Here is a 20,867-nt window from a genome sequence, read left to right on the forward strand (position 1 = left end):
ACCCATCTACAGCTCTCTCAGCTGTGGTGGTTCCCATGTGCGCTGTTGTAGTTGTTATTGTTTGTTTGTGTGGCTCGTGGTTCCCATAGCATTTTAAGACAGATTTAGATTAGAAACATAAACCGCATCATAATTAAGAAATGTGAATGATTTTTATCTCTGAAGGTTGCATATCATAAAAAGTATTATTACAAAAATAAAAGAAAATGTATTTATTATTAATATTTATATTTTAGTTCATATATAATTTTTATAAATTAAAAAAAAAAATTGCTTTCATAGAGCATAAAAAAATCTTTCATTGATACATATTTTTTGTAACTTATTAAGAACCAAGCAAAAAATTTCTTCATGCCGGAAAAGCTGCCAACAATGAAAATTGTAAACAGATGTGAAATAAAATAACATTGTGCATGTTAGAGCTCTCTCACTTGAAGTTCGAGTCTGTTGGCTAATTTGCTGGTTTCTTGGAAGCGCTAATCAAAAGTTTAATGCCCAGCAAAAGGGCATAGCAGAAGGAGATGTGAGATGGTGGATGGGGTAAGTGAGAGGGGATGAGGCAGGCAAGGCAATGCAAGTGGCATGCAAAAGTAAAGCAAAAAGCAAACAAATATCGACAGAGCCGACACAAGTGCGCAAACTGCCAGCAATGGCCAACTGCATGGAGTCGTTCAACAATTATGCAGCAAAATCCACTCGAGGCGTTGCCCGAACCGGCGCTGCCAAGTGATTCTAATGATGCTTCTAATGATATAGTCAAAAGAGATGCGCGCGCGCGCTGCCCGACTCCGACTCCATGGGGCTGTTCAGACAGGCGACGGTAGCAATTGCAACCGTGAGTTGGGAGGAAAGTGGAGTTAAGTGTGGCCACAGCCGAAGCCCACTCTGCCAAGCGACCAGCCAAACTTGCATGTGCCACACCTTAACCCCTAAGTGAGCGACAGTGGCTAAAACTAGTCGGCTATCATTTGTTTAGAATAGCTTAAAATAAAGAGAGAAAATATTGCAGGTATTTATGATACTAACTGAATCTAGCTTTTGAGTTAGCAACAAAGGTAAAAATTTTTTAATTTGAATCAGAACTTAAATAAAAAATCAGAATTTAAATTTAACATCATCAGAATATATCTTATTGATTTTTATTTATTTATTTATTTATTTTTTTCATTTAAAGTCTTGCATTGAAATTTCATAAGTATTATTGATGCATTTTGCTTGATAATTTAAATGTATTTATAAATGAGAATGTTATATTTTAAATAAAATTCCGTTTTAGAAGTTTCCGTTTAATAAATAAAAAAAAAATAATTTAAAATTAAAAAATAAGTTTATGCCTATTAATCTTTTAATTAAAAAAATAAGATATTCCTTTTAAAATTTGTAAACTAAGAAATTCGCTGCTTTCTTTTCTTTATTTAAAAATTACTGAATATTTAGCAGCATTCCTTTTTGCGAGTTCCACATAAGGTTTAGGTAAATGTTCTAGCTTGAAGTATATTGCAGCTTGGTGGCACGGTCCGCACCACTGCTGCCTGCTGCCTGCCGTCTGCCACATGGCTTGCAACGTCAGTTTTTCCGCTTTGATTTTGCGTTAATCTTGGCTTGCACCTGTTGGTGGTGCTGATGCTAGTGCTGGTGCTGATGCTGGTGCTGGTGCTGCTGGTGGTTCCTTCTGGTTCCCGTCGTTGCCGTTGTTCAATTTTGCGTGCCGTTGCCGCCTCTGTTATTTTAACAATCTGCCATTTAAGCGTAAAAAATGTTGCCTCGTTTCGTGCCGCAGCGTTTTGGGCTATTTGATTTGGCAATCATGGCCAGCGATGGCGCTATGCCCACTGCGTCGACTTTGCCTCAGTTTGATTCGGTGTCGGTGCCTTGCTTCGGTTTGCTTTGCTTTGCTTTAGCTGCGTTTGTTTGTTTGTTTGTTTGTTTTGATTTTTTTTTCTATTTTGTAGCTTGGAAGCTGGTTCGCTTTTGCCTGGGCGGTGGCGGCATTGCGTTTCGTCTTTTGGGCCGCCTTTTTGGGCGAACCATTTGGAGTTTGGGCCACATTCGCTGGGGCAAATTGTGTGTGCAATGCAGCGCCAAATAGAAAAGAATTAACTATTTGGATTAGCCAACAGTCAAGTGTGTGGTGGCGGCGGTGGTGCGTATTGACTTAATAGAAAGGCGATCTTTAGTTGAATTCCAATATAAAAATTCATAGGTTTCCCACACGACTCAACATCGTTTCTAAAAGTTATTCAAGTTCATATTTGTAAATCTTTTAGGGCAAACAATTCAAGCCCGTCAGATATACATAATCTTAACAGTAGCTTAACATTATCTTTACATTATGCTACTCGGCAAAGTAATTTAAGCGAATTCCTTACAGATGTAATCCTAAACATCACCAAGTTCTTTATGGAATACATTTGCTTAGTAGAATTCTATCCGAATTTCCGAGTTTCGAGTAACTACATATATATAAATTAGACATAGACAGCATTTTTCACATACCGTCTTTTCTATTTACAGGGTATTATACACAATCACAACATGCTCATATCCATAAACGTTCCATCTGGGCGTTCTGGGCCATTACTCTTAATGCCGATCGATGAGTAATGCCTGCGGCTAGGTTGTTTGGGACAACAACAGAATCTATTGCCATTTACCTAAACTCTTCAAATCGCATCTTTGTGGGCAATTTGATAACTGCCTCGGCTCGTTTTCTCTCATTTTATCGAGCGATCGTTAGGCGATATAAATTTGAAGACGCCAGCTAGGAAATCAGCTCAGACTTCCAACAATCAGCTACCAGATTACAGCACAAACAGCAACATCAATAACAATAACAACAACAACAACAACTACAATAACAACTACAATAACAACTGGCAATTGCGTAAATGATGTTCTAATACAACATCAATTACAATGGCAAGCGGCCCATGGCCAAACGGTAATGATGTTACAGCCTCCAAGATGCGTTTGCACACTGGTTACGCTGCATATGATAAATGTATGAATATTATAAAAATTTAATTACCGCTTTGTTTATTTATTTATTTTAGGCATTGTGAAATCCCTAAACCTTTTCTAAATCAAGGCTCGCGGTAACATAACAAATAAAAATTAATAGTCACTCCAAAATAGATAAAACTAGCATTATATAAGTATATATGTATATGTATTAGCATTATATCAAATCAGTTTTATGTCTCTTTACAGAATATTAACATATTATATTCATATAACATAACATAACAGTCATAAGATTGATGTAAATGTTATTATACATACATTCATATGTACATATCTATATATGTATATGTATATCCATATCTAACATTAACATGTTATGGCTATATAGCTGCTCTGTTGACTGCAGAAAGTCACATTTTATTGAATTTTTCAGTCGCCTGCTTAAAGATATCTAATTAAATTGCTGCAGGCCAATTAAAATGCATTACGCAATCTCGCATCCTTGGGATGGGCCTTAACACTTTTCCTTTTAGTTCGCCCTGAAGCACTGTGCGTGTGCATTTGGTAGTTCTGTTCGGCTGAGTGGGGCTTACGGCATTCACGCCTTGTTGCTGGCTGCTTGTGTAGCTGTTATCGTTGTCGCAGTCAATGGACGCGGGGTACGTTGCAATGTTCGACGTGCAACGGGCGACTGGCAGAACATGTCTCCGTCTCCGTCACCGACTCCTGCTCTGTATGCCTTTCGTCGCGCGTTTCTTGTCTGTGCCAGGCAAACAATTTCATGCATGTTGCTGCCGTTGCAACAACAGCAACAGCAACAACAAGAACCACAAACAACCGTTTTACGCATGCGTGTGCCACAAAGCTGAGACTCAGACCAGCCTGAGCAGCCCCAGCCTGTTGCACCTGTTGCCAAAGTGTGTGCCGCCCCTGCCTGCCCCCCTTAACTCCTAGCTCATGCCTCCCGAATTCCGCCTTCTCTGCCGCAGCAGCAACAACTGCTGCTGCATTGCTTCAGTTTATGCTTTAATTGTGGAAATTATGTGACATTTGTTGTTGTTGTTGTTGGCTGCGTCTGTCATAACTAGTAGAGTTGTAATTAAACTGGTGCTGCCATGCGCCCGTCTCTTCCAATACCACCTCACGTTGCCTCGTGGCGTTCTTGTTGTTGTGGTTGTTGTTGTTGCCGCCCATGTTGACAAACGCCGGAGACAGTTTTGTGGGCTTTACGCTGGCTGTAAACATTTGACGGTTGTTTATTGCCAACAATTGATGCATGGCTGCCTGTGGATGATGCATAGCTAGCCGCCAGAACAGATGGTAGGAGCTGCAGCAACAACAACAACGGCACCAGAGATGCAGAGAGAGGCAGAGATTAAAAATGGACAAACTCTTGAGTCATAGTTGTTGCCTTGTTCCAGCTCCTGTTAGATAAGATAAAGATGCAGCATAGCTGACAAATTTAACATAGATGAAGACATGGGATTAAAAAGGATTTTAAAAACCGTTGGAAAGCATAAATTCTTATAATTATTTGAGATCAAATACAGAATAATCCTGCGAAGTTCAATTTGGTTAAAATTATAAAATTCTATAATTTGCAAATTAAATTGTGAATTTATTCACTTAATATATGTGTATATTATATAATACTTATTGACCTAAAATTTGTTCAGAATTCATACTGATAGCATCTGTATTGTATTTAAGACAAAAACAAATTATTTCACAGTTAATTGTTCAAAAACAAAAAGTTTGATGCTGTCGCTGTTTATTTTTGCATTTCATTTCATTTTAATTTGAAACCAGATTAAATTAAATTACTTTGATCTGTTGTTAAATGTAATTTAAGTGCGCTTTTTAAATTGAAGAACTCTGCTTTGATAAAACACCGAACTAGTCTAACTGCACTTTGATTGATTTATTGCTGTTCTTCGGTTACTGTTGTTGCTGTTGCTGTAGCTGCTGCTGCTGTTGTTGTTGTTGCCCGCTCATTAACAGACAAGTTTTGTGGCTGTGCTTGAGTCGTGAACCCGGTTGAACTTGGGCCGCCAACCGCAAACGAATCGCAGCAGTGGCAGCAGAAGCAATAACAACAACAACAACAACAACAACAATGTAACACCCACAGCCATCATAAAGCATTATACGAGCATCTAACTTCCAGTCTCTAACTCGCTCTCTCGCACACTCGCCCTATCTTCGCCTCTATCTCTCTCTCGCTTGCTCGCTCGCACTAGCTGTGGGTAATGTAATCTGTTGCTCTCTTATGGAGTGTTGAGTGCATTACGCGTGAGCTGAGCTTTATGGGGTGTTTGTAATTGGAATTGTTGCCTAACTATAACGGTAAGCATTAAGGTCCAAGTCCAGCTAGATCCAATTGCGAAGTGCAGGTCAGCGGCGTTTAGTGGGGCATGCTGTTAAAATCAAAATACCGGCACGTAATCCTATAACAAGCAACAGCCCGAAAACACAATTAAGATCTACATTTTTATGGTGTTCAAACTATAAAATTTATATTATTAAATTGCTGTTATAACAGCAACAACAACAACAACAAATGTTTATGCTTATCCAAAAAAAAAAAAAAAAAAAAAAAAAAAAGAAGAAAAATGAGAGCGAAAAAAAAATGAAAAATAAAACTATGGCAATTTTATTAAAATTTTCTTATAAATGAGCGCATAAAAGAAAAGCGAAAACCAATGCAGCAACAACAAGAGCAATAACAATAGCTGCTCCAGCAATAGTTATGATTATCGTTATCGGAAGCCGCTGCAAAAGAAAACAAGAGCAACAAGCAGGAAAGCAAAAGCAAAAGCAACAAAAAAGAGCATTCACAACATCCAAATTGCAACTACACTGCAAGAAACAAACTCGAACGAATCGACAGACATACATATATAAAACAAAATAGCGAAAATAGTCCAATTAAAATTGCTGAAACAAGTTTAAACAATAATTAACTGAGCTTTTTTTTATTGAACTTCGTTTTGAAAAGCTCTCATAATTCAAGCCTCCTTGGCAGACCCCTTGGCATAATATCGTTACCCGCTCTCAGCCAGTTAGTTGCTGCTGCTGCTGCTGTTGCTGTTGCTTCTGTTGCTATTATTGCCAATTGCAATTTCTCCATTGTCTCGGTCACTTTTTCTTTTTCGCTGGCGAAAAATGAAACCGCTGCCGCTGTCAACGCTGCCGTCAACGTCAACGTCGCAGCACCCGGAAATCAATCAAAGTAAGGGCATTCCACTTCAACATCGATTGCTTGACGGCATCAAATTGCAATGGCCGTCTGCATTGCTATTGTTGCTTTAGGCCGCAAGCGCAGCGCACACTTCAAGCACAACACAAAAGAGAAGAAGAAGAAAAAAAAAACAACGGCAAAGCGAGCGACAGCAGCAGCAACAACAACAACCACAATAAATTCGAGCAGCCACTAAATTTGGTCACTCTCTCACTCTCTCGTTGATACTCTCTGGCTTAGTCGTAATGCAGCTATGCAGCAGGTGCCGAAAGCTTTGCGAAGCTGTTGCTCGAGCTTTCAACTGTTTGTTTGTTTGCGGTTGTTTTGTGCCGGTCGTTGTTGCTGTAGCGTCTGTTTTCATTGATAAAAATTTTATGGCGCGAATGAGTTGGAGTTCGTATTGTGTCTGTGTGTGTGTGTGCATGGGAGAGCGAGAGCGAAAAGAGTAGTTTGAGCCGCTCAACACAGTGGCGTCCAGAAAAGTTGGACTGGTATTCGGTTTTAGTATTGGTTGTGAATGTTTGGTGTGTAGATTACATTTCCTAAGCTAAACTATTTTAATTAAAATGTCCCTACTGCTTTTATTATAGCTATTTTAAATGCCATAAACTTAACATTTTCGTAACTTATCCGCATTTTTTCTTCATTTAATTACATTTTACAACAGAGCACACGACTTTAAAATGCCAGCAACAATAAACAAAGTGCGCCTAAAAGTCAAAGTGTGAGCTATGCCCTGTTAACTGTTCCTGCTCCCAGTCCCGTTGCATGCGTAGTCAACCTTCACAGCTACTCGCCCAGTACTCAGAAATTTCGCGAATACCTCAGTAACGACAGTAACAGCAGTCAACAGCTGTTGGCGGCGCGTGCTCTCACTCACTCACTCACTCGCTCGCTCAGTTTCGCTCTCGCTCTCTCTCTTTTTTGAACGGCGGCCAGAGAGCCGCTACGAATGAACGCAGCAGGTGCAGCAACAACTACACCGACTCGTAACAAGTGCCGAGCGCGAAGCTTTCGTCTGTCGCTGGCCATCGACAGTTTGCGCCGTTGTCGTTGAACAGTTTGTGAACGACTTTCGTGCGATACAGACGTGAACGGCAGCTAAACACAGCAAAAGCAAAATTTAATATCGAATCTCGAACTTTGGCGCGACTTTCGCAGTGAACATAAAATAAAAATAAAAAATAAAAACAAGTAATATTTGTAAAGTGTTGGCAAATTAAAAGCAACTGCAATAGCAACAAGTGCAATAAAGTGCATAGTTTTTTTTTATAGCAAAGTGTTGCCAAGTGTAGCACACACAGCACACATACATATAATTTCGTACAGCTCGCAGCTAACTTGGCAAGTGGACATGTCTGCGTCTACTAAACTGGAGCAGCACTCCAAGCCCATACTGAGTCCAACACGATCCCTTGATGAAGGTTTTGAAAGTGATCCGGATCGGGTTTCAACCGATTCAGAGCATCAAATAAATAACAGCAACAACAACAGCAATAACAATGCCAGCAAGCTGGCTCAGCTCAGTTCAGCGGCAACGGGCGGTGCCAGCAACAACAACAGCAGCAGCAGCAACAACAGCAGCAGCAACAGCAGCAGCAACAACAGCAACAGTAGCAACAACAATAGCAACCTGACAGAGAAACGCGGCGCACTTAGCTTGGCCGCGCCGCAGTTGCAGCGTCGCGATTACTACAAGGATCAATTGCAGCAGCAACAGCACCATCACCAACACCAACAACAACAACAGCAGCAACAACATCAGCAACAGCAACAGCACCAGCAGCAGCAACTCAAACAACAACAACAACAACAGCATCAGCATCAGCAGCAGCAGCGCCTGCAATATCAAAAGCAACGCCAGCCGATGGTTGCCAGCGCCGCTGCTACCATTCACAATCATCGCTTGACCAGCGGCGTAAGCGTTGGCGCCGGCGCATCAGCGGCTGCGGCAGCTGGATATCGGCGCGGTCGTCGCCTGCATGTGACGCCGCCTGCGCGTCACGCGATGCGCTCCCATTCAGTGGACGCGATTGCCAGGCAGCGTCATGGCTACGATCCGAGCAGTCTTATCCTTAAGCACGATGGCAACGGCAATGTGAGCAGCTGCAGTAGCAGCAGCGTTGGCGTCGGAGTCGGCGTCGGCGGTGGCGGCAGCGCCAACAGTCGCATGCTCAACTACAAGAGCGGCGCATCGAGCGCAGGCTCTGCGGCAGCGGCAGCAGCAGCCGCAGCAGCAGCCGCGGCTGGGCAGCCAGCGTTGCTCGTGCAGCCCATCTCGAGCGCCACGCTATCGCCGCTGGCGGGCGTCGGGGTGGACGGCGTGGGTGTGGAGGGAAATGGCAATGCCTCGCCCGTTATTGCTTCTGCCACGCACAGCCTGTACACCTTCTACCCGGCCGAGGGCAACCTGCAGGTCTGGCAGACCGAGTGCGGGGATCTGACCTACAAATCGTCTAGGAATATGCATCAGCTACACAAGGCGCCCGTATGCTGGACGCAGTCCATACCCAGGCAGGCAAGACGGTAAGTCCTTTGAATTAACAAATTTATAAGATTTGATATATTGATAATTTCAAGCAATAATTTTATTTGGATATATTAATAAGTTTCTATAATTTCCAAAATTGTATCTTCTATATATTGAGCTATAGTCTAGTTTTTAAATTCGAGTGGCGTAAAACTTGACATAAAATCAAAATTTATATTAAGAAATTCTAGATAGTAAAAAAATTATGTATATATATATATACCTGAAAAGAACTTGTTTTCTCGAAATTTTTAAGATTCTATTATTCTATTGTTTAATAGAATCTTAAAAATTTCGAGAAAATTATACAAGTTCTTTTTTTTTTATTTATTTATTTTTTATTTATTTTATTTAAACAGGCCTACCTAATTGATACAAGTTCTTAATAATACATTTTTTTAAAATAAATATGTTTAATATTTAAAAAATATATTTATGTGAAGAAAAAAAAATTGACAAGTACAATAAATCGAGTTTTAATCTGAAGACTTTAACTAGTTAGTTAGAGCCAATAAGAGAAATATGATATAAGGACATAAATAATGAAAATTGAAATTATTTTTTTTTAAATTTATTAAATCTGTTTTTCTTTTTTTAATTTAAATAATTTTAATAAATATAATTTTTATAAAAAAATAATGACTTTACATACCACTTTAACGTATTTTATAATTTTCTTGAAATTGTAGACTAACTGCTCAATTGGCAGTGTTTCATTAGAAAATTTAGCTTGCTTTAAGTTAATATTATATATTATCTCATAGATTTTAATTAAAAAAGCTTTAATATATAAATATTGCATTGCACTGCCTTAAACATTTAAATAATCTCTCATAATTCATTTAATTTAAAAGCAAAGAACTTTTTATACTTCTAAATTGATAATACTAAATAATCAGTTTAAGTTTCTAAATATTTAACCTGAGGTTTTTGCCCTCTAATCAAACAAATTTCTAGCAAACTTGAGTAAATCGCTTTGGTCTGGTTTTCCATTTAATTATTTTTGTATTTTATTTTTTATTTTTTTTTTTTCGGTCGAGCTATTTCAAAGTGTACGCTAATGGGTTAATTGGTTCAGTTTTATTTTTGGCCAAAAAGAGTCAATAGCCATTTCATCTCAGTGCGGCAAAGTGAAAGTCTTCAGCAGCAGCAGCAACAACAGCAGCAACAAAAACAACAACAGCTACAGTAAACTGACCGCGGCCAAGTTAAGCGCTGACTGTTTGGCCAAGCGCATGTGTCATTTAACTTGGCCGCGGGGGCTGCAATTAAAATGCCTTCAAAACTGTAACAGCCGTAATGGGTTCCCAGCGTCCTTTAACAGCGCTGTTAAGCTCTCTGGCTTTGCATAACAGTTCGCTGTTAAGCACGACCCCAAATTAAACGCACAAATTGCAATTTTTGCGCTGCGCACATAAAATTTGCCAATTTCGGCGCACTTTTTATTGCCTATTTCGGTTGCCTTTTAGTTTTGGGGCTTTTGTCTTCTTCTGCTTCTTCTTCGGCTTTGTTTCTGTTACAATTTGCAAAGAGCTGCTGAAATGTGTATGTGTTTGAAATTTGAAATTTGCTTCGCATTTGGCTAATTTTATGACTCTGCGCATTTGGTGCGCAATACCTACTGTGATGCAAACGCATAAGGGGGCGTGGCGTGAGGCTGAAGGGCATCGAGGCCGTAAGTTTAATGAAATTACAAATAGATTTCAGATAACGTATCGAATATAGTAAAAGTTGTTGAAGTTAATATAGTTTGAATAGAAGTTAAATTAAAGGGATTGTTTTAAAATATTTAATAAGTTAAAAAATTAAAAACAATAAAAATTAATAAAAATTGATTCAAAATCTAAATTAAAGCTTCCGGCAAAGTATGATTCAAAACAGTTTCTTTTTATGATATATTTGAAATACATTCATTAATTTTAAGTCTTATTTCATATTATATTTATATCGAGTTTATATTGATTTCAATTTTGCACTACTTGAACTGCACTTAGTCTTATCCTTTCTCTTAAAGCACTTACATACCCAACACCATATTCACATTGCAAACTATATTCAAATTCCTCGCACTTGTGCCGCAAGCCATAAAATTCACTTTCAATTCGAGTCAATCTATTGGCTCAAGTAGGCGGCGTCGTTTAGGCCATTGCATAAGCCAGAGCAGCACATGCTCAAATTGTTTTGAATGTTATTTAAAAGCCTTTTACTTAAATTCGAACACCCACACACGCTAGCTAGAAAAAAATCGCCGTAAAATGCATTTTTGATGCGCAAAAAATGAATTCAATCAAATGACTTAGGCAACAAACTTGATTAGTTCAACACACTCGTGTGCCGCTATTGTTGTTGTTGCCGCTAGTTTTTGTTGCTGATTGAAACCCACTCAAGCACACACACACACACAGCGGGTATGCTACGACCATTGCCTGCAAATCAAATTGCATGATGCGCAAAAATGTCTTGATGCTTCTTTGAAAAGTAAAAGTTTTTTATTTTGTTCGCAAATTTATTTACATTGTGATGGGTTTTTTACATATATCATCTTCTCTTTCGCTACGCGCTTATGTGTCATGTATTTTTTCAAACACTTTTGCTTTTCATAAGTTTATTTTTGCGCCTGACACTAATTTGTTTGTATTTGGAGGCTGCGACAGCGACAGCGACGGCAACGGCGACGGCGACTGAGGTGTGGGCGTTACCATCACTGGGCTCTTCAAAAACCTATAAAAGTATTTTTTGTTGTTGTTGGTTGTTGTGTTAGAGATGCATAAATTGTTTTGTGCGAAAGTTTATTTAATTTCGTGTTTGATTGAAGCCGCCTTTTGATGTGAGGGCGAGGCTTTGACCAAGTGTTTATTGTGTATATTTGAGTGTGCAATTAACGAAATTTCTTGTAAATATTTGTAATTGATTTCCATAGCAGGTGAAATTATGCAAGGTATCAAGTTAATTATATAATTGACTTGAGTGCTTAGCGAAGTGTATGGCCTGTGGTTTTTATGTAGAGATATTTTATAATGTCTAAGACTAAGATATATAGATTTTAATGGTAGGGTATAGTTCAAATAGATTATAGTATGCCTTATAGATTGTCAGACACAGAACTTACTGGAACTTCCATAATGGTAGCAAGTTACCCTTCAAACTTCCTGGCATTCCCATGCTCGACTTGGCGCACTGAGTCAACCCGCATTCGATCCCTATTACACACACTCACACATAAAACAAGTAAATTTGCATGCCACACACATACACAGACACTCACACTGGCTCATGCATAATTACCATGACATGCAGACGCACAAAGCCGCAAACATATAACAACAAAAAATTTCATTACATTTGCTGGCCTTTTGGCTTATGAACCGAGGGCTGAATAACCGCCATCTCACCCCTCAGCCCGCTTCACATATGACTTCACATTTTTGGCCCGTGACCCAAACGGGTGCGCAGGTGTCGACACTCGAGACAGCCACAACTGACGCTGAGTCAGACAGCGGCTTACTGCAGAGTGGTAGAGCTGGGGGAGTGCGGAGGGCGTTACACATTGTGTTTGTTTTCGTTTTCGCATAATTACAATGAAAAAACGTACTCGAAAGCCCGACGAAAATTGTAACAAAAGTTGTGTGACAGACCGACGCATGGAAACCCTAAACGGCTGAGCAAGCGATATGAGTGAAGGGGGAGCGGCGGCGTGGGGGAGCGGGTTTCACTGTGAGAGTTTCGTTTTTGTTTTTCTCAATTGCATTGCATTTCCGGCTGGCTCTTTGTTTGCTGGAATCCGCGTTTGCCCTCTGATGTCATTGACAGCTCAATTATGGCCGGGTCCACTCCACTTAGAATGAGCTCTACAAACTGCTGTAGTGCCCGCATTAATTCTTTTGTCTCATGACTTGCCGAAAAAGGTGTTAAAACAGACGTCACACAAGCCAAACAAGAGGCCAAGCAGAAGAAGTTGAAATCGAATTGGATCCAAAACATGTGAATGAACTACAAATGCTCTTAAATTATGGATTATTATAGGACATATATTAACAGAGAACATTATGTATGATAGTGATGCATATGAGTTTGATTGGATAATAAATTTCATTAATATATATATAGTATATACGGTACAGATAATATGACTATAGATATATGCATGGACTACCTTAAAACTGAGACTTTAGTTTTGAATGACGGGTAAATATTTAACTTAGGATGTTATTATTATGAAGCTGTGATATATTTGATTTATACATCATGAGAAAGATCTCCATGCGGCACATCTCATTTGACTGACATAATACCCATAGCAAGTGTATAAATTATAATGCCTTAATGCCAATCCTCTTAATTACTTTCAAGTGGCACAGCGCTTATTGTTCGCAAAAAAAAAAAGAAACTAAGCCAAAAAATTTGAATGTTTTCGATTGTTTAAACGATGATTTATAAACTGAAATGTGGGTGCACTTCAGGCAAAACAAAGCACAAAAAAAAAAAAATGAAACAAATCACAACGAAAACTTAAAAAAGTAAATCGACAAAAATTAGTATTTGTATTTTGTGTGTGAAAAGCAATTACAGCTTTGACATTGAAATTGCTATTGTCATGTGTTGTTACACATATAACACACACACACACATACGCATTGTTCTGTGCTAGTTTGTGTGCGTGTGCGTCATAATACAATGCACAAACAAATGAGCTAAACGAAACAAATGATTCATTATTTTTGTGTGTCTGGCCAAATATTGCACTCAATTTACACAGAGAGCAGACGCAAGTTTGTTGCTTAAGTCATTTGTTTGCGCATGTGACAACAACAGCAATAACAATCCCGGCGACTGTAATGTCAATAGCAGGCATGCTTAGCCTGGGCTATTATGTAAAAGAAGTTCGTTGCCTCAGTCATTCGTTTACAGTGGAAGCTTCCGCTCATGTTTCATTTTTGACCAAATATTGACACTCGAAAATTGCTCATTGGACAGCCATAATGGCTACTCTTTGGCGTTTTGTTCGTTTTTGCTGTTGTTGTTGGTTTTTGCCAAAAATAAAAGCAAATTAACAATAAATTTATATTTGAAAGCAAATGCGAAAGATTCAGTTTGTTTGATGCTCACGGCTGCTCTTGGTCATTCTTCGATTATTAATGTTGTTGTTGTCGTTGTGTGTTGCAAATAAGGTGCCTAATTAAAAATATGAAGAAGCCGCAGCAGTTGAGTTTTGTTGTTGCCTATGAGCAATCAGCGCTCTAAAAAACAGAGTCAAAACATGTTCATCAAGCTGTGCCAAGAAATAACGTGGCTTAATTTCTTGACTGCCTTTTTATTTATTTTATTTTTTATTTTTTTTTTGGCATTTTCATCAAATGGCAAATACGCAAGCCCCAATCAGAAGACTTTAAAGAACCTAGCATTTTGTTGTTTCTGTTGCGTCTATATTTATTTATTTATTTTTTTGTTTGAACATTTTCTCGGCTAGATAGTCAACAATTATGGCCACAAAACTGGACACAAGCTGAGCAAGAAGCTGTGCCAGCTGCTGATGGCAGCTGGTGGGGGAGGGGGGAGCTAGGTCTTGAGCAATTAGCGGCTTTGTTTACAGACTTAAGTGACAAATTTATGGGGATTCTTAATGGTAATCGCATTGCTGTGCCAGTTGGCATAGCCTTGGGGCCCCTTCGATAGCTTGAAAAAGACATCAAAACAAAAGATTATAAAAATAGTTTTTCAATTTGAATATTCAATCTTAAAATACCTTAAGCGTTTGCAGGTGTGTATGTGTGTGCGTGTGTATGAGTGTGTGCTTGATAATTATACGCTTTTTTTATTTGTATATTCAGAGGTATGTAAATATATTTGACATATACTTTGTAACTTGACTGATAGCTCAGAGACTTGAGCTTGTCTTATATTTCACATTTCCATTCAACATTATTTTTAACTAAAGCTCAAATTAATTAAGCAAGCTTAACTTGTTACAGTTTCTATTTCTATCATATCATTTGCACGCTGTTTAAACTCACAGTTGAAACGTTTCTCTGAACTATTGACTTGGTATATATCATATAGTTAAGCGATCTAACTTAGGTTTCCCATAAATATATTCAACACTTCATTAAGGAGGCTATCAATACTTTCCCAGCTGTGCGTGACCCCAAATGACATGCTCATTAGCCAGCTGAATGATTCGCGTGGATATTCTAAATCAAGCTTGTATTCCGCTTTTACTTTTGCTGCCCACGTAGTCTTATGTCTAATACTCGCAGAGCTTCTCTAAGCTGTCCAATTTCCCTTCGGACTCTAGCCATAAATTGGCGCGTGTGTGTCTGGCTAATTAACATATTTTGAATATAATATTTTAGTATTTCTTCTGCTTTTTTTTTTTTTTGCTAGCATGTCGTGAATCTTTGTAATTAAAACGCGCAAATCTTTCGTATTTTCGCCAAGAATTTCGAGTCGTATATCAAATGGCAGCGACCGAAATGAAAGTTTTAATAAATATACACGAATCTTTTTTTTTTTATACTCATTCACGAAAGTGAATCAGTATATTGGTTTTGTGCAATGTCCGTCTTGCTGTCCGTCCGTCTGTCCGTCTGTCCGTCCGTCCGTCTGTCCGTCTGTCCGTCTGTCCGTATGAACGCAATCTATTTCGGCGCTATTGAAGCTAGAGACTTGAAATTTGGAACACATACTCGTGTATATCTCCGATTTATAAAGTGTTAAAATTTTCCCGATCCGCCCACTAGGGGCGTGGCAAATCGGAAAATGCATTTTCCCATATACCAGAAATCATGTTTGTTGAAGAGCTAGAAAGCTGAAATTTGGTATGTAGGTCCGCGTTGACCACCCAAGATCACGAGCTATGGCGGATATATCTACGCCCATTGGGGGCGTGGCAAATCGGATAAAACTATATCTCCTAAAGTTGTAAACCTAGAATGCTGAAATTTTGCACGTCAGCTAATGGTATGATTCTATAAAGTCTGAAGATAAATTATAAGTCTACGCCCGTTAGGGGCGTGGCAAATCGGACCTGAAGATATAGTGATTTTTAAAATTCTCCTATATTTTGGACACTATTGATGGCAGAGACCTCAAATTTTATATATATCACCCAAGACCAAAAAGTTTTGTCGGATATATGTCCGCCCACAGGGGGCGTGGCAAACCGCAAAAGTTTATATCTCCTAAAGTATAATAGCTAGAAGCTTCAAATTTAGGTAGTTAACTTACCAGTAACCTCCTCTATCGATTCCCCAAAAATAATTTTTACGCCTCTTTAGGGGCGTGGCATATAGAAAAATACCCTGTAATTTTCACATTTTTTTAGGGTAAGCATTCAAACTTTGCAGTTAGGGTAACGTTATCTCTTACTAAAAACTGACCAAAAATGATGTGTCTACGCCCAGTTGGGGCGTGGCAAATCGGAAAAACCTGTATATTCTACAGTATTAAAACGAAACTTAACTACTAAATTGTTGATGGGATGTGAATGAGTATTCCGCAGTCGGTAACGCCCGACTGCAACGTTCTTACTTGTTTTTTTTTTTTTTTTTTGCATTTTTTTCAACTCACTGCAATTCGCAGCTAGCCACTAGCCTTTAATTAAATTTTATGGAATTGTTTATACATATTTAAATATTTTTTTTGCGAGCTTACCAGTTGCTCAGACTTTGGCTATTGTCTATACATTTTAGAATATGGTTTTTATATGGTTATACGTTTTACTGCATTGCATAATTCGCAGATATTAATTCTAATGGGTGCTCAGTTTTAATATTTACTTCTGGTTTTTTTCTTTTTAACGAAAGCGAAAATATTTAATAATCGTCGAATGATTCCAGTTTTTGAATTTATATATTGAAAATGTTTCTTTTTTGTCATGCAAATGATGAAATTTAATATGTAAATCAGCCATAGGAATTCTAAAAACAAAAACGAAACTTGTTTTAGGGGGCGGGGCGCGTGCTTGACAACAAATTTGCTAACACGCTTTTGACTGTTCCCCTTCGTCGATATTTCTTCTCCCATTCTGCCAATTACTGTCCAAACCAAAGTTTTCTCTAATTTGCTGACACGGACACAGTTTCGGCCCGACTCGCATGTCATGGTCAGGTTCTGATCAAAAATCCCCCAGCCGGCTGGCTGCAGCTAGAGGAGTAGCTGGACGTAGTCCGTTGATGCAACAGCTGAGATAAACGTCAGGCGATGTTTGTTTGGGTTTTTGGCCTTTATTTTTCGGCTAGCAAATGGTTTTTCCTTTTCTAATTAATAATAATAACAATTGAAGCGCAGATTCAGTTGCAGTTCCGCATCGCCTAACGGCACAAAAAAAAAAAAAAATAAATAAAAAAAAAAACAACATTTCTGTGAGGCAAAAGGTGTTGAAAATGTATTTGAAGTGCTTCTTCCTCTTCTTTTGCCCTGGGTTTTTCTTTGTTCGTCTCGCCTTGGCTGTGGTCTATTTTCCTGGCCCAAATCAAAGCGGTTTATCAAAATAGCTTACAAACTTGGCTAAATTGCATTTGTTTTAATTAAAACTGTGGTTTTTGCGGCCTAGAGAGTAATGTTTTTCCCAGCACCCGTTTTAATAAAGTTTTCATAAATTAAAAAAAAAAAAACTTGCTTGGTATGCGGGTTAAGGCCAAAGGCTATTAAACATCTTCTTAATATATAAGAAAATTTATGAATTGTAAATTAAATAAAACCATTAAATCATTAAGAAACATATTCTTCAGGACAGTTACATTATACTCTGTCAAGGAATTTCTATCTAAAATGGATATAAACTGATGAATATTATTGAAAGATTATGGCTTTAATTTCATTTATGATGCGAGTTTTCAGTTACACGCTTCACATCTTAACTATTTCAACTATCTTAACTAGCAGAAACCGAAGGAATTACATTTAAAGCGTTGCTTTTATTATGGGTTTTAATTAGCCGGCAAGTAAACCGCATTCAGCTCATTTGATGCTGTAGCCTAGCATGATTTTTATACATAAAATTTGATAGGCCATTTAAACGACTTAACGATTCGGCTGGTGAATAGTTCCATTAACTAGACAATTACAGAGACGGGTATAAAGTTGAGCTATCAGCGATGTTTTCGAACTTATCTAATCTGAGTTCCCAGGCTGAAATTAGTTAAGTTTCGTATTCGATTCTAACGCCTGTGCCTATTAAAAGCAATTTAAAATAATTACAGCGCCGAAAACGAAACGAAGTAATTAGCAAAGCAAAACAACAGAGAAGAGAACGCAATGCGAATTAAATAAATTGCTATACAAATTCATTTTATTGACTCGCGTGCGTGCTAACCCCAAAAAAAAAAAACCACAATAAAACAAAAGAAACGTGTGTGCTGCTGCCGGCAGTGCTCGACTAGAGGCTGCTCTGTAATCTATGCGGGATAGTATCTATGTATAACAATAAATAATAATAATAAAAAATAATTTATGACACGATGTATTCTTCATTGTATATATTTTATATATATTTATATTCCATTAAATACTACAAAAAATAAATATTTCGCCTTCTGACTCCTCTTTACCTTTTACCTTGCCAATTTACCCATGGGTATAGCATATAAAAACAGAAAAGATGATCGCAGAGCTTGAACAAATTAGCGCTTAAAAGTCAAAGCCAGAACCAGAATCTGATACCAAGCCAAAGTGAATGCTGAAGAGGCTTAAGTTGGACAGACGTTGACATTTATAGCGCCGATTACGCAATGGGAAAGGGTCTCCAGCCTATGTTATTTTAATGAAAACGGAAATGCCATTAGAACAATGCCCAAACAAAGAGATAAAATAAAGGAACAGACTCTTATTTTGAAAGTAACTGAAAGTTCTTTGACTCGACTACCCTCGGGAGTTACCTTTACTTCGCTTCTCTCTGGCGCTCTGTTCGCTTAATTGTTTACACGCATATTTTATTTAAAAATCCAAATTTGTTTTTCACACGCTGCCAACCAAATAAATAATTTTCGTTTTTTTTTTTCGGCTAGCCCACGCCAGAAATCTGGAGGAGAAAAAAGTGTTCCACGCGCTTTGCTATAAAGTTGTTTGTTTGTCTTATGCTCGCTGATTAATTTTAATTTTAATTTTCATGTTTTGTTTACTCGCCTGCTCAGCACGGCCTGATGGATACATTTGGGCTCTTGCTCTGGCACTAAGTAGCAATTTAGCACACACACAGACACATGCATATATGTATATATATAGTGCTCTCTTGTGGGCGTTAGCTGTGTCTTTGCCCCCCTTTTGACTCGACACCATGCAAATGAGCCGCTGAGCGACAAAGTGACAGGCAAATCCCCGGTAAATTATGTGGGCGTGTTGTATTTGAGAGCTGCTTATTTAAAGAGTTTGTTAATTTGTCAAGAAGAAGCAACGACAGCAAACGCGACGAAGAAGCATTGGAATAGTTAGTATGAACTTAGTATGAACTTGTCTGCTATAAGCAATTCTTTACATTTAAATGTAATACATAGAAGAAACACTCTTTAGTTCTATTATCTAGCCGAGTTGCTTAAGTTGCTTCTATGAATAGCCCAGTAACCTAAAATCCCCGTTAGCTGCAGCAGTTGCTGCTGATGATGCACTTTGTTGTTGCTGTTGTTGTTGCTGTTGCTGCGACAGCTCTGAAGCGACACCCTAACAAATTTTTGCTGACGGCGGCATATTTTCAACACCTGCTCGGCTGTCGCCATGGCTGGCAGGCTGGCAGACAGCCAGGCAGGCAACCTTTGTGCCACTTTGCCAATTCCCAAAACTCACTTTTGTGTCATTTGCTGTGAGCGAGACGGCAACACCAGCAGCATCAGCAGCTGCTGAAGAGCATGCGAGAGAGATAAGGCGAAAAATTGTTGTCGCTGCGAATGGTGCAGCATGAGGTGGCAGCCAGACAATGCGGCTGTGTTGCATGCATTAGAGCAAGTTCGAGGCAGGCAGCAAATTAACTTGGCCAAGACTCGAACAGAGGCTGCCACGCTGCCACAGAGACTGAGACAGAGGCAGAGGCAGAGGCTGAGGCTGGGGCTCACACTCTGACAGCAGCAGACGCATCTTGCCTGCGAGCTGCGCATCTTATTAAGAAAGAAAGTACTTTCAGTCAGGCAGCTGTTCGTGCTGTTGCTGTTGTTGTTGTTGTTGTCGCTGCATTTCTTTAGCTATTTTCCACCCATACAATATATGTTATTTATTTGTATTTTTTTTTTTTTTTGCTGCTGCTTCTTATTTTTCTTTGCCATTTGCAAGTGCCGTGCGAACTTCAACTTGAGTAGTTGAAGCCAAGCCACACAAGATGACTCCACTTCTGCTCCGCAGGCACAGCCTCTGCTTGAGCTCGGGACACAAAAATGCCAACTGTAACTGGTTCCACTAGTTTGTGGCTGTTTCTTTTTTCAAATTCGGTTTTACTTCTATTTTATATTTCTAATCATTTCAAATGCGTTTCAATTGCCAGCAAATTGGCTGCTCGCAAGCCCAAAAAAAGAGCAAACAACTATTTGGGGCTGGTCCAAGTGGTTCGGCCAAGTTTTTAGTGTCTCTGACAAGTCTGGTTGGCTGCTATTTTTTTTTAATTGTTGCCCATAATGCAATTAAAAACAAATATTTCTAGCTTGTATTTAATTTGTGTGCAAATATTTGCAAAGTTTTTTTCTTTACTTATGTCTGCCGAAGTTTGTTGCCTAAGTCTTTTGTATTCGGACATTGGATGAAATGTAATTATACTAATTATTTGGCTATGGCAAAAATGTAAATGCAATTAGGCTAAATAAAAAAGAAAATATATAGAAATTAAAATGATTAAAACTAAATATTTGTCAATACTTTATTTATTTTGCCAAATAGTCCACCTGCAAATCAAAAAGCTTCGGCTATGCGCCTCAGTGCACTAGAATCGCTTCAGCTGGTAGTTTTTGTCGTTCAGCTAAGACTTCCCTCTTAGCATTTCCGCATGTTTATTTCGATAGCTAATTAAGTTATATAAGCGCTGAGCAGTCATAAAGCCATCCCGCTATTCCGCCAGCCAGCCAACCAGCCAGCTAGCCAGCTAGCTAGCACATATTCAGGCACTCAGTCACTCACTCGCCCATCGGGCGTGTCAACATTCACATTCATCTGCGCACA

At 38.7% G+C, this 20,867-nt stretch overlaps 1 protein-coding gene across 1 annotated transcript in view; it reads left to right on the forward strand.

Moving 5' to 3' along the window:
• Positions 1-7,234: 7,234 nt before the first annotated feature.
• The window catches only part of LOC108612145 (uncharacterized), a 55,682-nt gene continuing 42,049 nt past the window's right edge, over positions 7,235-20,867 (forward strand). The window contains exon 1 of the mRNA XM_089467772.1: positions 7,235-8,731. Within this exon, the coding sequence (XP_089323898.1) occupies positions 7,560-8,731 (1,172 nt within the window). The 5' untranslated portion in view covers positions 7,235-7,559. The remainder of the gene's footprint in view (positions 8,732-20,867) is intronic.

This window comes from Drosophila arizonae, chromosome 2, assembly GCF_054131065.1.
Source record: "Drosophila arizonae isolate 15081-1271.41 chromosome 2, UAZ_ARI_1.0, whole genome shotgun sequence".
Classification (NCBI taxonomy): Eukaryota; Metazoa; Arthropoda; class Insecta; order Diptera; family Drosophilidae; genus Drosophila; species Drosophila arizonae.